Consider the following 14,235-nt stretch of genomic DNA (forward strand, 5'->3'; position numbering starts at 1 on the left):
AGCATGAAAACCTCCAAGCTTAGTTACGAGCTTGGACCTGGTACTGCTGCCACCACCCAAAAAATTAGAGTGTTTTGGGGCACTCTGGTCCCCCCAAAAACCTTCCCTGGGGACCCCCAGACCCAAATCCCTTGAGTCTCACAACAAAGGGAAATAAACCTTTTCCCTTCTCCTCCCCCCTCCAGGTGTTCCTGGAGAGATACACAGAAGCAAACTCCGTGAGTCTAAACAGAGGGTCTCCACCCTCCCCGTTCCCCAGTCCTGGAAAACAGAATTACTTCCCTCTTCACCTAGAGGGTATGCAAAGTCAGGCTAGTACATCTAACCCACACAGATGTCCCCCTGACTTCTTCCTCCCACCAATTCCCTGGTGAGTACAGACTCACTTTCTCTGGAGTTCCTCACTAAAGAAAAACTCCAACAGGTCTTAAAATAAAACTTTATATAAAAAAGAAAGAAAAGTACATACAAATGGTCTCTCTGTATTAAGGTGACAAATACAAGGTCAATTGCTTAACAGAAATATGAATAAACAGCCTTATTTAAAAAGAATACAAATTAAAGCACTCCAGCAACTATAAAAATGTAAATACAAAAGAAAAACAATAACCCTTATTGTTTTTATGATCTTTGTACTCACAACTTGGAAACAGAAGATTAAAAAGCAGGAAACAGAAATCACTTCTCAAAGCTGAGAGATAGGCAGGCAAACAGACAAAGAACTTAGACACAAACTTTCCTTCACCCAGAGTTGAAAAAATCCGGTTTCCTGATTGGTCCTCTGGTCAGGTGCTTCAGGTTACTTTTTTTTCCAGGTGAAAGAGACATTAACTCTTAGCCATCTGTTTATGACACGCCCCCCAAATTGCAGACAGTGGGGAAGCTCACTGGCTGCAATTTCCTTTTAGAACTTTAAAATAAACAGATTAATACAACACATGCACCTTTACATATACCACTAAGTATATAACTAACAGACGTCTACATTTTAAGAACACTTTTTAACTACTGAATTCTGGGAAACTCATGGGAGAGTGCATAAGCTACTTTGTTAGAAGCTCCTGAGATGTGCTGAATTTCAAAATCAAAATCTTGGAGAGCTAAACTGCAATGAAGAAGTTTCTTCTTGTTCCCCTGGGCAGTATGAAGCCACTTTAGTGCAGCATGGTCAGTTTGTAGCTGGAACCGCCGTCCCCAAACATATGGGCGTAGCTTTTCCAGGGCGTACACAATGGCGTAGCATTCCTTTTTACTGACTGACCAGTGAGTTTTCCTCTCAGACAGTTTCTTGCTGAGAAACACGACAGGATGGAAGTTGTGATCTGTTGCTTTCTGCATGAGAACTGCTCCTATACCACACTCAGATGCATCCGTGGTTACTAGGAATGGCTTGTCAAAGTCCGGGGCCCTGAGTACAGGGTCAGACATGAGCGTCGCCTTAAGCTGGGTAAAGACCTTTTGACACTCATCAGTTCAGTTAACTGCATTTGGCTGGGTCTTTTTGGTGATGTCGGTCAGTGGGGCAGCGATTTGGCTGTAGTGTGGTACAAATCGCCTGTAGTACCCGGCCAAGCCTAAGAAGGATTGGACCTGTTTCTTTGACCTTGGGACAGGCCACTTTTGGATAGCATCCACCTTGGCCTGTAGGGGGTTTATGGTTCCTCGACCCACCTGGTGCCCCAGGTAAGTCACTCTGTTTTGGCCTATTTGACACTTTTTGGCCTTAACAGTTAGTCCGGCCTGCCTGATGCGCTCAAAGACCTTTTCCAGGTGTAGTAGGTGTTCGGGCCAGGAGTCCGAAAAAATGGCCACATCATGGAGGTAGGCAACTGCATAATCTCCCAGTTCTTTTAGTAGACCATTAACCAGCCTCTGGAAGGTGGCGGGTGCATTTCGAAGGCTGAAAGGAAGGACATTAAATTCATACACCCCCGCATGGGTGACGAATGCTGACCTCTCCTCGGCAGGTTCATCTAGCGGTACTTGCCAGTACCCCTTGGTTAAGTCTATTGTAGAGATGAACTGGGCCCGTCCCAACTTTTCCAATAGCTCATCGGTGCGGGGCATTGGATAGTTGTCCGGACGAGTTACCGCATTTAGCTTACGGTAGTCCACGCAAAAGCATATTTCCCCATCTGGTTTGGGTACCAGAACCACTGAAGATGCCCATGCACTGGTAGATGAGCGGATTATACCCATCTGTGTAACAAACCCCTAACCTATGTCTGAGTTATTGAAGTCCTCAGATTGTGGTTTGAAGACCTCAAGCTGCAGAGAATCCTCCAGCAAGTGACCCGTGACCCATGCCCCATGCTGCAGAGGAAGGCTATTTAATTGATACACAATATAGATACACTCACGCACACTGTTCCTCACCCAATCCCTGTTCAGGAAAATAAACTCTGTATTGCCTGTAAATTGTTAGATTTTATTTAGCTATAATTCTTGAATGAGCAGCAATTGACTCAAGTGCTTATTCTTTCCAACACTCACCCGTTCATTCCCTTTGACAATAAGCCCATAGGTACAGGATGTTCGTCAGGTATTTGAGTTAAGAATTTGTTTGTAATCCCATTACTCTGTGGGAGCTAGCCCTGCAACTCCCACCAGATGGTGCTATATCCCTATCATTCTTCACCGGGTGGCACCATAATTCCATCCCTTGTCACCAGATGATGCTGTTGTATGAATCTGTTATATCTTACCCTGCTATGAAGACAAGCTAGTTTGACATGCTTGCCCAGTGATGCTTCCAATCCTATACATTAATGAACACATTTTTAAAGCCTCTTTTTAAAGCTAGTCTTGGTTCCAGGACCTGTGACTATTGACATAATCTGAGGTTCCTTTGTTGTGCTGAACATTCTATGAGGTGGGACACTCCCCACCTCAAAGTTACCATCACACTCACAGTGATGCCTGCCCTGATCGCCTCTAGACTGTTCCTGTCATGCAGCATTCAGAGGGGCTCCTACAGCGGAAATCTGGAGTTTTTCTAATGGGTGCTATGTAGCATGACTCTCTTGTGGTTGCTGGAGTGAAAGGCCCAGTGTCTGAACTGAGATATTAATTAAAGAGAAGGGGCAGAGATGTCCTAATAGGAAGCTAGGGAGTCTCTCCTTTAGGGTGACCAGACAGCAAGTGTGAAAAATCAGGATGGAGATGAGGGGTAATAGATGCCTAAATAAGACAAAGCCACAAATACTGGGCCTGTCCCTATAAAATCAGGACAGCTGATCACTCTAATCTTCTACCTACAGCCCCTCCCTTCTGCTGAGATGTTTTGAAAATATAAGTGCAAGTCATTGAGTGCAGCCTGATGTATTCAAAAGGCAACACATTGCAATTGAGCAGAAGCTTTATGAACCAGAAATAAAAGCTGCACCAGCAGGGTTGGTTTAGCAGCATCCACAGAGGTGCAAAGAGCAGTTCAAGAAGCAGGGAAATTCTGCCACTTCATCTTCTGTGGAATTGAAAGCCTGGACAGCTTGTAAATTGTGAGCCATAATTCACTGCAGAGCACAAACACATACATAGCTCACAGGCCAGAATGCCTGCCCTCGCCCAGGTATTTCTTCCGCTCCAACGGTTCCACTAAGCACCAGATGTTTCACATGACAGGCTTGCTTCTGAAGCTATTTTTACATGTGTGTGCCTGCATAATGCAGCACTGGGCCTCTAGACAATAGCATCAGGGACCTTAGGGTAACAGCGAATGTGGTGGTAGGTCTAGACAGCAGAACCCAGAAACTCAGAGAATGGAATGCCAGTATGTTCATACCAGCACACATATCCCCATATGGCTGAGCTAGCAGGACTGCTCTTTCAGCTCGCAGGGTAGAGTTGTAGTGCTGAAGATGGTTCTCTTGTATAATGAATACTGCCCTTTAGTATGTATGCATTATGATCCAGTCTACTGACAGGCAGAATCACAGCCTGGCTTTTTCGGAGAGCCACCCTGCTTCATTTGGTGTGCAGGATGAACAGTGGATGAGGCTGGAACCCAGAGCACACCTGTTTCACTCACTGCAGAAGCAAGATGATGTGAATGGACTGAGCTAAGGGGCTGCCAAAAGAGGTAGGTTTGCTTGTAGTTAAGGCACTAGACTCAAGACTGGGATTTAGGCTCTTTTCCTGCCTCATCCACAGATGCTGAGCCCTTGGGCAAGTTGTTTAAGCCAAAGTTTTCAAGTGTGGTCTCCGATTTTGGGTGTCCCAATTTTTGCATTGTTCATCCCAAGACGCCAACAAGCAACACAGGTAAACGTTAGCACAACACATTTAAACATATTTCTTCCTTCAATTACACACATATGAGAGAAGAAAGTTTTGTGCTTTGTGCATCCCTAAGAGTAGGTTCCTTAAATATGATGTTTGTACTAAAGATCTGACAATGGCAGTACCATCCTGTGAAATATTCTCTGTGCAGACACTTTGCCATGCTACACGCTATCAGGCAGGCAACCTCACTATATAGAAATGTGCAATTCTGGAGACAGTTAAATAGAGTGGTGAGTGAGTGGAAACTCCTCTGTGGTTAGCAGTATTAACTCTTTTTGGTGCTCTGCACAGTTCCTGCCCAGTCCATCCATCTTCTGTGCATGCTGCCATGACTGTGATCCAATCAGAGCGCCCAAACCAAGTATAGGTGGACTGGGTTAGTACTCGGGTCAGAGACGTCCTGGGGACTGCTGAAAGTATGACTGGGAATTAACTAAGTGGCACTCTTTCCTCTAAGTCGATACTGAATTAGTGTCCCAGGCTGGTGCTATAGGGTGCTTTGCTGCTGAAGGTGGCAATTTTCAGATGAAATATGAAGCCAAAGTTTTGCTCTTGCATGGATCAATCACAAATCACATGGTTCTTTTGGCAAGAGTAGGCTCTTATGTAGAATGTATCTTGCCATGGCCCCATAGTTATGTAAAATGTTCCTGGATACAGGAACTGTCTTTCCTACAAGTCTAATCTAGTGTGTAACATGGTTGGGCAGTGCACTCAAACATGAAAATTGTCAGACTGGGTCAGACCAATGATCCATCTAGCCCAGTATCCTGTCTTCAGACAGTGGCTGGTGCCAGATGCTTCAGAGGGAATGATCAGAACAGAGTAATTTATTGAGTTATTCATCTCCTGTCCTCCAATCACAGTTTCTGGCAGTCAGTGGTTTAGGGACTCCTGGAGCATGGGGTTGTGTCCTTGGTCAACTTGGCTAATAGCCATCGATGCACCTATCCTCCATGCATTTACCTAATTCTTTTGCAACATTCCAGTCTAGTGCTGGTAGGTGAAGTAACTCATCACACAGTGTATCTGCAGTGCTTTGGGATCCTTCAGAACAAAATGGGCTATACAAATGGGAGGTATTATGATGTCTAAAGTAAGTTATCAGAGGGGTAGCCGTGTTAGTTTGGATCTGTAAAAGCAGCAAAGAGTCCTGTGGCACCTTATAGACTAACAGACTTATTGGAGCATGAGCTTTTATGGATGAATATCCCACTTCGTCGGCTGCATAAAGTAAGTTGTAGCCAATTTGTCTGTTGTGCAGAATCCATCTGCACCTGCACATCTACAACCTGCATTATCCTGAGGGAAAATGGTTTCTGGAAAAACACCGACCTTTGAAATGGCTCAGTGCTTGGAGAGGATGTGAATCTCAGGGTTTAGCAGTCATTGCTTTGAATATTAGAGGAAGTTATTAATGAAAGTGAATCAGAGCAGATTGTGTGTTTATAGAGGGAAAGGAAACAACAGTGCAGGAATGTTTATGCAACAATTCAAATAGAATTGGTTGGCGACACTTCTTATCAATGAATGGTTTTCTGATAAACTCTGCACAAAAAGCTTCACGCATGAAGAAAACAAGGAAAACTATGTGGCATCCGTCCACATAAACAGAAGGGAAACAGGGTAGTGGTGGAAAGGGGAAGGAAATATTAAGGAAGAGTGATTACATGCAACATCAGAAACTACTGCTCTTAGATTCTCAAAGGGATATTTGAGAAGGGAGGATTCTCTGAGTGAGACTTGTAAAACTGCATAACTTTGGGTGAAAAAGAGACTAAAGAGATATTTCCACAATATATGGCAGGTGCCACTGAATCAGAAATGGACCATCATGTACCAGGGGCACATTGTTTAAAACTCATCCACCTTATTACCACGGTGAAACCTGACCTATACACGTACATACGTGTGTGTCCTTTCCAGTTCATCCTGTCATGATTCCACTCTTTTCAGTGAGGTTACACCAGGGATGAATTTGTCCCAAATATTTGATGTATTAACTTCAGCAACACCTGTTTTCCTTGTTAAGCTGGTAGGACTGTCAGAATGGAATTCAAGTCCTAAGTGATGAGTCCTAAGTAGGTAGGGAGAGACAGACAGACCCACCTGTTTTGGCTGTTGGGTAGGTAGGACAAAAGGTAATGCAGTTGGATAATGGAGGTTGCTGTTGACACTCTGGAGTTCAGTTATACCCTTTGCATCTGTTATAAATGAAATAGTTTCATAAGGCTGAGTTGGTTCGGGAACAAATTCTGGAACAAACAGTGCAGTATGCAACACAACTAGGCTTCCCCACACAGCTGCCCTCTTGAAGCAAACAGCTCTTTCTAAATGCTCACGGTGCCTCATTACTGTAGCTAAGCACCTCTCAAACATTAACATGTGTCTCCTTACATCACCCCATACAATAGGGAAGTATGATTGTCCGCAGCTTGCAGATGGAGAACTGAGGCATAGAGATGATGTGACTCACGTAACATCACACAAGAAATCTGTATCAGAGCTGGGGTTTGAACACAGTTGTCCTGCGTCTCAGTCCTGTGCCTTAACCAGAAGATCATTCATCATCTCTTATACACAGAGCAACCATGGCTTTTAAACAACAGTTTACCCACACTCTTGTATCTAAAAGTCAGCAACTTTCTCATGGTGATAAGTGCCAGTAACAAAGGGCAGTGTGTCTAAAAATATGCAGTCAACCCAAAGGCAAATGCGATAAGAGCGAAACATCCCATCAAGCTGCACAGTGTGTAGCATCTGACTCCTTCTCCCTGATGTTTATTTCTTGTATAGCTTAAAAAATAGAAAAAGCACAGTCACACTATTCTAGAAGAAGTTATTAGGAAACCTCATCTTAAAATGGTGGGAAAACCAGGAGCCAAAGAAACAAGCATGGAAGGAGAAGCATTTTTTAATTGTGAAAATATTTGTTCGGCCTGGGATGAGCTGCAGACTGATGAGTCTCCCTGCAGATAAGGCTATCAGTCAACATTGGTGCCTGGCAGAAGAATGAAGCAAGGGACAAGTTTTTAAGTGTGTGGATAAAAGTTGTAGAATGTTTTGGAGAAACCACCCCACCTCCCCATGTCACAGAGACAGATCTGGGATGAATGAGTTGTCTGGCCCTTCCCACTTTGTGAAGTCATTGGCTGCTTAGTTCTAAGAGGGATTTAAAAAAGGAGAATAATTTGCTTTTGCCTGGGATTTGAGACTGTGAGAGTGCTGAAAGGTTAATCTCTGGGCTGCCACTATGCAGATCTCTTGGACTGTGTGCTCTATCTGTGTCCTAATCCAAATTGCTGTACACTCAGTAGAAGCGTGGCAAGTGTTTAAAAATGATGCTACAGAAATCATCCCTGAGATCCCTGAAAATACAGAAACACCAGTGGAGCAAACTAACAGCAACAACAACACAATGAACCAGGCAAAACACGGGGGAAGACAGCCACAGCCGTCTCTGGAACCAAATGGTAAGAAAAATAAATGTTATATTACAGCCTCAGAACCTAACAACTTCCTGTGGGGTTTTCTGTTACCGCGCATGAGCATACAGTGATGAACTAACCCTTGATAAAGTGCTGTAGAGCTAATGCTGTAGTGATAACAAAGTCAGTCTCCTGTTTACCCTTCCCAGTGTTTGCCATGTCTGTTCTTAAACAGAGACAAGTAATAGTGGTTATTATCCATCAGGGAAATAAGATGCTATCTAGATCTAACAGTTTCACATCTACTTAATTATCTATTGGTACTTATGTGGCTCACTGCATAGTAGTATCTCAATGTATGTTCTGTTACAGAAGTTATAGTGGCTTTTTTACAATTGCAGGTGGAGTTTAGCACTGTAAAATGATCAGAAATAAATCCATCTAAATAGCTAAGGAGCTATAATCAGAGCAGCTGCAATGTGCGACACTGAATTGGCCTGGGCAAAAGATATTTTTACCATAGCAAGACCACCCAGTAATATTATTGACTGACATGATTTACTGCTGTCCTCATGCGGTAAACACAGTGAGCAGGTATCTGGGGGAGCCCGTCTTCCTTTGAGAACAGAACAGGACAAGGGCTGGGGAAGGAGGTGATAATGAGAGCATTGTTAAATATTCTTAGAGGAACACTCCAATGATGGTTGTTAGCTCAGATGTTTGATTGCACTGAACTGTGCTAGAGAAAGATGCTGCTCTTAGTGTCTCATGGGCAGACTCCAGTAGGCAACATAACCCTGTTATTAGCCATTTAAAGCTTTCACAGAGTTAATCCACAACTGAATGTGATCAGTGGGAGGAGCATTTATTCTTCCGGGGGCTCTCTGTTCTGTAGATTGGCAACTTGGACTGGTACTTTAAATAGAACCAACAACATCAGGAGGCCTCCCGAAAGGAGCTCAGCATGGTACCAGGGCATTTGGCTAAGGATCCGACAGCACCGATGGCTCAGAAATGCAAGCGTTTGGGCTGGGGAAGGGGAAGAGAATGGTCAGGGGAGTTGCCACCGGCACTGCCAAGAAAAAAGGAATTTAAAAGTGAATTCCACGCTGGCAAAAGGTGCCAGATTGATCCCTGCAGACTGAAATGTGTTTCGTCCCAGAGCAGCTGGAGGGCAGACTTCCCACACCCACTGTGCCTCACTTTGAAGGACTCCTCCTCTAGGGGAGATTAAAGGTGAGAAAGGAATTAAGTCTCCAGTCAGGGTCCATTCAGTCCCTGGCCTCTGTGCTGAGGCTATCAGGAAGGGGACTAAATCATGCTGTCTCTGAGGGTTCTCTGGGATGGTGATATGTGCTGGTTCGGAAACTAGACTGAGATCCCCAAACTTATCACAAACATGAGGCCTGAAAAATATTTTTAAAAACACAAGCACCCCTTTTCTTTTTCTGAGTGGGGGTCAAATTCAAAGGCTTTAATAACATCCCAGCATCATGACAGGGCACAATTCCCTCCTCCCAGCCCCTCCCGGCCACAGTCCCATGGAATGCTCCTGCCCAGGCCTAGCTTTGGCTGCCCTCCCTAGCAGCAGACCACTTAGCAGATCCAATATCTTCAAGGGATGAATTTGTCTTGCTGTTGGGAAGAAAGTTTGACTTTTGGAAGTGTCTCTTACTACCTTAGAATTGTGCAGTCTGCCTCTCTGCCACTTATAGGAACACTTAAGACTCTGAGGGGGGGATTTTAATTTATGACCCCTCAAAGAGACTTGGGGTTCTCTCGAGGAATGCCATGCACTTGTATACCTGCATCAGTGTCTTTAGTGGAGTAGGGTAGGGGAAGTAATCAGAGCCACAGTGCAACAGATGTTGTCCCTACCAGAAATGAGGCTACCTGAGACTAGCGCCGATATGGCATCATGTGGGGTCAGCGTGCATGTAACACAGAAGGATGTGTGTCGACAGAAGCAGCACATGTCTGAGGCATGTGCTAAGGTGTCTAATATAGCAGTATGTATGTGCCCCACTGCTGAGCTGGCATAAAGGCCAGAGTCTAAACATTAAGACTACCTGAGTCAAAACTCAATTTCTTAAATGCTCAGGAAATGTGTGAGTATAAAATATCTGATTAACCTGTCTCACTAAATCATACAGGGTCTCAGTATCAGCATATTAACTACAATACTAGACCAAAAAATGTTTAATCTGGTAAATGCTTTCTTTAGAATTGCTAAAATATGAAGCTGCAAAATCTATATTTGCATGACTCTAGCCCCCTCCTGACTACTCGTGTGTTTAAAGTTAAGCTTGTGCAAAGTGTTTACAGGGTTGGGGGCCTAAGTCTGAATGAATAGACATACAGTATATCCAGAAAGCAGATCTCTGCTGGGTTAAAAAAAAATGCTGGTTCTGTAGCATAGGGGGAAATCCTTAAAAATTCACTGAGAGAAACGTGAGTCTAAAAAACATTACACCACTGAGGAATTCAGAATTAAAGCTACTAGTCTCCTTTGGTGGCCTTAGCAGAGATGTGCCTTTTTCACAGCAAGGAGAAGGAATGACAACTGCCTTCTCTTTGGTTTTCCACCTTTGTAGGTTTTTGTCACAATTAAATTCTCCTTTGTGCTCCATGTATTTCTTTTGCTTAGGCTAGAGGAATAAAGTGTGTTCAGATAGATGAAGTTCAAGCCCTTATTTGCTAAACAGTCTTCACAATCAATCTGCATACATTCCAAACATGTAGCTAAGCTCATTGGTTGAACAAAGACAGAAAGAAACCCTCGTGGAGAAAGTGCTTTTCCCCGTTCTAATGATAAATGCATCTGCAGCATCAATTATTTAACTGGAAAGTTATTTGCCTATGAAAGGAGCTTTTCTAAATCCTTAGAGTGAAAATCTCATATTTTCTACTGTGTCCCTTGCCTCTGGCAATCTATTAAAGCACAAGCAAAAGCCTGGTAAGGTTTCTAATTTGGCAGAAGATGCCTCTGTCTGATCGAAGGAAATGACATGGATAATGTGGGATTAGAACAGAGAGTGGGAGGTCAGGAATGCCAAATAAGTGGTGAATTAATGGGTTCTCCGAGAGGTGGGAACTCCATCCTTAGTCACAGTTCCCATCTGCTAGTTTCCTTATTGTTCTTGTTATTAGTCATGTGACACTACAAGGGACTCTGGAGATCAGAACAAGGAGACCTGTAACATGTCTGATGCTGGGCAGAAACCTTTGCAGGGATCCATGGCCCTTTACAGAAAATAGAGGGGACAAAGTCTGCACTTGTTCACGCCTGTGCAGGCCGGCTAAGTAAGGGTGGAGTGGCAGACGTGCAGGCAGAATTTGGCTATAAGAATTTTTATTTTTATTTTCATCGAAACTTTGGACCAGGTTTTGCTCTTGCTTACTCCAGTTTAAATCTAAAGTGAGTAACTGAGATCAATGGAGTTAAACTAATATAAATGAGAGAAGGTTTTTAGCCCACAGGTGTCATGAAGGATCAGAATCTGAGTTTGCTGGTCCTCTATTGCCCTCCTGCAGCTCACCCCCAGTGACTCCAGTGGTGTTACTCCAGAATCACGCAGGTGGAAATTAGCAAAATTTAACCCTTAAACGTCTTTATTTCTGCCCTGAGAGGTCAATGCTTAGGCCTGTTCTGATTCCTGCCTCAGCTTCCTGCACATCCCCTTTGCTGCCTTTTTAGCGCAAGTGTTTTCCCATATAGCACCTGATACGCCTTTTTCCTACCTGCTCTGCAGGTTTTAATCTCTTGTTTATACAAATACTGAGCTGCAATATCCACTGTAGTAATGGGGTGTTTGGATGCAGGGTTTGGTGCAGAGCCAGCTCTTATTGTTCAATTTCTGAATGATAAACAGATGCTATTTATGCCAATACCAGCCTTTCTCCTGCCTGGTGTGCAGCTTCCTGTGTAGGAGAGAACTTTACCTGAAATTTCCAGGTGATGCTCGATCGACTCCAACCATCTCTTTGGGGGCTTTATTAGTACAATGTTGGATAAAAATGTGCTGGTTTAAAGGTCCCGGAGCTGGATTTCAGCTGCAGCATGAGGCTAGAGGCACGATGAACAAGAAGGGATGGAGATGCCTGTAACTAGTTTGTTTTTTCTTTGCAGATGCCTCAGATTTCAGCTGCAGAGAGCTGCGCTACACACGGTATGTCATTGATGGGCCCTGCCGCAGCTTCAAGCCCATAAAGGAGCTGGTCTGCTCAGGCCAGTGTTTCCCCTCCCACCTCCTCCCTAACTCTATTGGCAGAGGAAAGTGGTGGCGCCAGAATGCCCTGGATTACCGCTGCATTCCCGCACACGCTCGCACTCAGCGCATCCAGCTGGCCTGCCCCCAGGAAGAGACTCGGACTTACAAAATCCGAGCTGTCACCGCATGTAAATGCAAGCGCTACACTCGCTACCACAACCAGTCTGAGCTGAAGGACTTCGGGAAGGAAACCATCAGGCCTCAGAAGAACAAGAAGCCTCGTCTCTCCAGAGCAAGGGGTAGCAAATCCAACCAGCCTGAACTAGAAAATGCCTATTAGAAAGTTCCTTCTGAGAGGTACAACCCAACAGCTCTGGATATTTTGCATTTCATCAAATGGCAGAGACAGACAGGCCACAGAGTAAGGTTCTGAATGCAGTGGAAACCCATTCCTCCTGCAACACTAGGTCAAGGGCTCGCATAGTCAAAACCCATCAGATTCTAACAGCTGTGGTCTGATGAAAGAGAGAAATTGAGCTGGTGGGAGCAGCACCTAAATTCAATCTGAAAGGAGAGTTAGCCTGGGAATTTGTATGGGGTTTTGTGGTGTGCACACTAAGGAAGGCAGAGGAAGCAAAGGTATCATGGTGACTGTTCCATATATTACACTTTGCAAGATGTCATTATCCTTACTTTGTCTGAACAGAGCCCTGAAAGCCCTCTCAAAACCGTTTCAGGCAGGATAAGAACGAGAGTAGAGAAACAACAGGAGAAGAGTCAGAAAGCTTTGACTGAGTTTTAGGAAGTAGCAACAGAAGATTAAGTATCAGAGGGTAGCCGTGTTAGTCTGGATCTGTAAAAGCAGCAAAGAATCCTGTGGCACCTTATAGACCAAAACGTCTGTTAGTCTATAAGGTGCCACAGGATTCTTTGCTGCTTTTAGAAGATTAAGGAAATTCAAATGTTTTAGTGAAAGAGAATAAAGTCCTGCCAGATTTCTGCATGCCCAAGTAATTTCCTTAAATGAGGAGAAACATGAGTCAAACATGAAATTTGTGATCCCAAAGCAAGTATAAATGTGAGTCTGAGCCATTCCATATCTTTACTCTTAAAGTACAAGCCTCAATAGATTTAAGGTTGAGATTTGACACCATCAGAAATGACTGGGATAGTGAAACCAATCCTGCTCAGTGGCTGGAGAGTGAGGCAGATGGCCACATGGAGGCCCCTCCCAAACCCCATAACTCTATGATATTAATCTTTTAAACAGATATATGGAGGGCCATACATATTTTTCCTAGAGTTTTTCAAACTACTTCTAACACAGCTGAGTAATTTACAGTGAGGGCCAATAGGAAGGATACTGAGTATTTGCCTTACTCCTCCAAAAGCAAATTAATTTTAGCATCAAAGCTGAGATGTCAGCTTCTTATGTTCTCTGTTCTGCAAAGCTTGGATCATCTGACCCTACGCTCTGTTTTGCTGGACTGGGCATGGCAGGTTCTGACGGTAAGGTGCTGGTTCCATATTAGCGTGAGCCTATACTAATTTGAAAACCAGTGAACTCCTTCTGAGAAGCCTTGGCTATGTGCAGTTCAGTTTGACAGTGTCTTTCCTTTTAAATAGCTTCACACCATTCACACATGTTTGTGTTTTTATATTAAGGGGTATTATTGGAAAGTTAATGTTCAATGCTGTACATGTGCTTTAGGACTGCAAACCGTAGTATCACATAATCCAAAATTTGGATGGAAAATAATTCCTTGCTGTTCTTATTTTCTGTGTAGCGTTCACGTAAAAATCTTCTAAGATGTGAGTTTAAAACTTTGGTAGATTTTGCAACTATTTTAAGTGGAACCAGAATCTAAATGTGAAAGCTATTGTTTCAAAGAGTAAGTTACATATTTATTTTCTCATGTAAATTATTTATGCAAATTTTTTTCTTGTAGAGAATGAGAAGTAATACTGCTTGCAAAATACTAGTCTGTTATTTCAGATTTTAAATCTATTGTTAATAAAGTAGTGACAATGAGTAATTACAGGAAAGACTTGTGTTAATTTTTAAGTCACAGTGCAAAGAAAGCCTGATGCAAAGCTACTGGGATCTGGTTCCCATAGCTGCAGTGAAGTCTGTTATGAACAACCAGTTCAACATACCCTTCAATCTAAGAAGCAAATTCTTCAGTTCCCAAGAGTGTCAAAGTCTATGTGTGCTCCGTTTAGTGCAGCACAGTTCTCTATCATTGTAGCCCTCAGCTAGCTCCCTCTAACAATTCACAGCACAGAACAGGGTCTGGCTCCAACCAGTGAACCAC

At 43.6% G+C, this 14,235-nt stretch overlaps 1 protein-coding gene across 1 annotated transcript; it reads left to right on the forward strand.

Moving 5' to 3' along the window:
- Positions 1–7,531: 7,531 nt before the first annotated feature.
- Positions 7,532–12,787, forward strand: SOST (sclerostin). The gene is made up of 2 exons (XM_030541558.1): positions 7,532–7,754; positions 11,839–12,787. The coding sequence occupies exons 1-2, from the start codon at positions 7,535–7,537 to the stop codon at positions 12,258–12,260; spliced, it is 642 nt and encodes a 213-aa protein (XP_030397418.1). The 5' UTR covers positions 7,532–7,534; the 3' UTR covers positions 12,261–12,787.
- Positions 12,788–14,235: the final 1,448 nt, after the last annotated feature.

This window comes from Gopherus evgoodei, chromosome 23 (assembly GCF_007399415.2).
Source record: "Gopherus evgoodei ecotype Sinaloan lineage chromosome 23, rGopEvg1_v1.p, whole genome shotgun sequence".
Taxonomy (NCBI): domain Eukaryota; kingdom Metazoa; phylum Chordata; order Testudines; family Testudinidae; genus Gopherus; species Gopherus evgoodei.

Coding starts and splice junctions, on each gene's coding strand:
- SOST (XM_030541558.1), top strand. CDS start 7,535: ATGCAGATCTCTTGGACTGTGTGCTCTATCTGTGTCCTAATCCAAATT. Junction 7,755..11,838: donor GCCGTCTCTGGAACCAAATG/GTAAGAAAAATA, acceptor TTTTCTTTGCAG/ATGCCTCAGATTTCAGCTGC.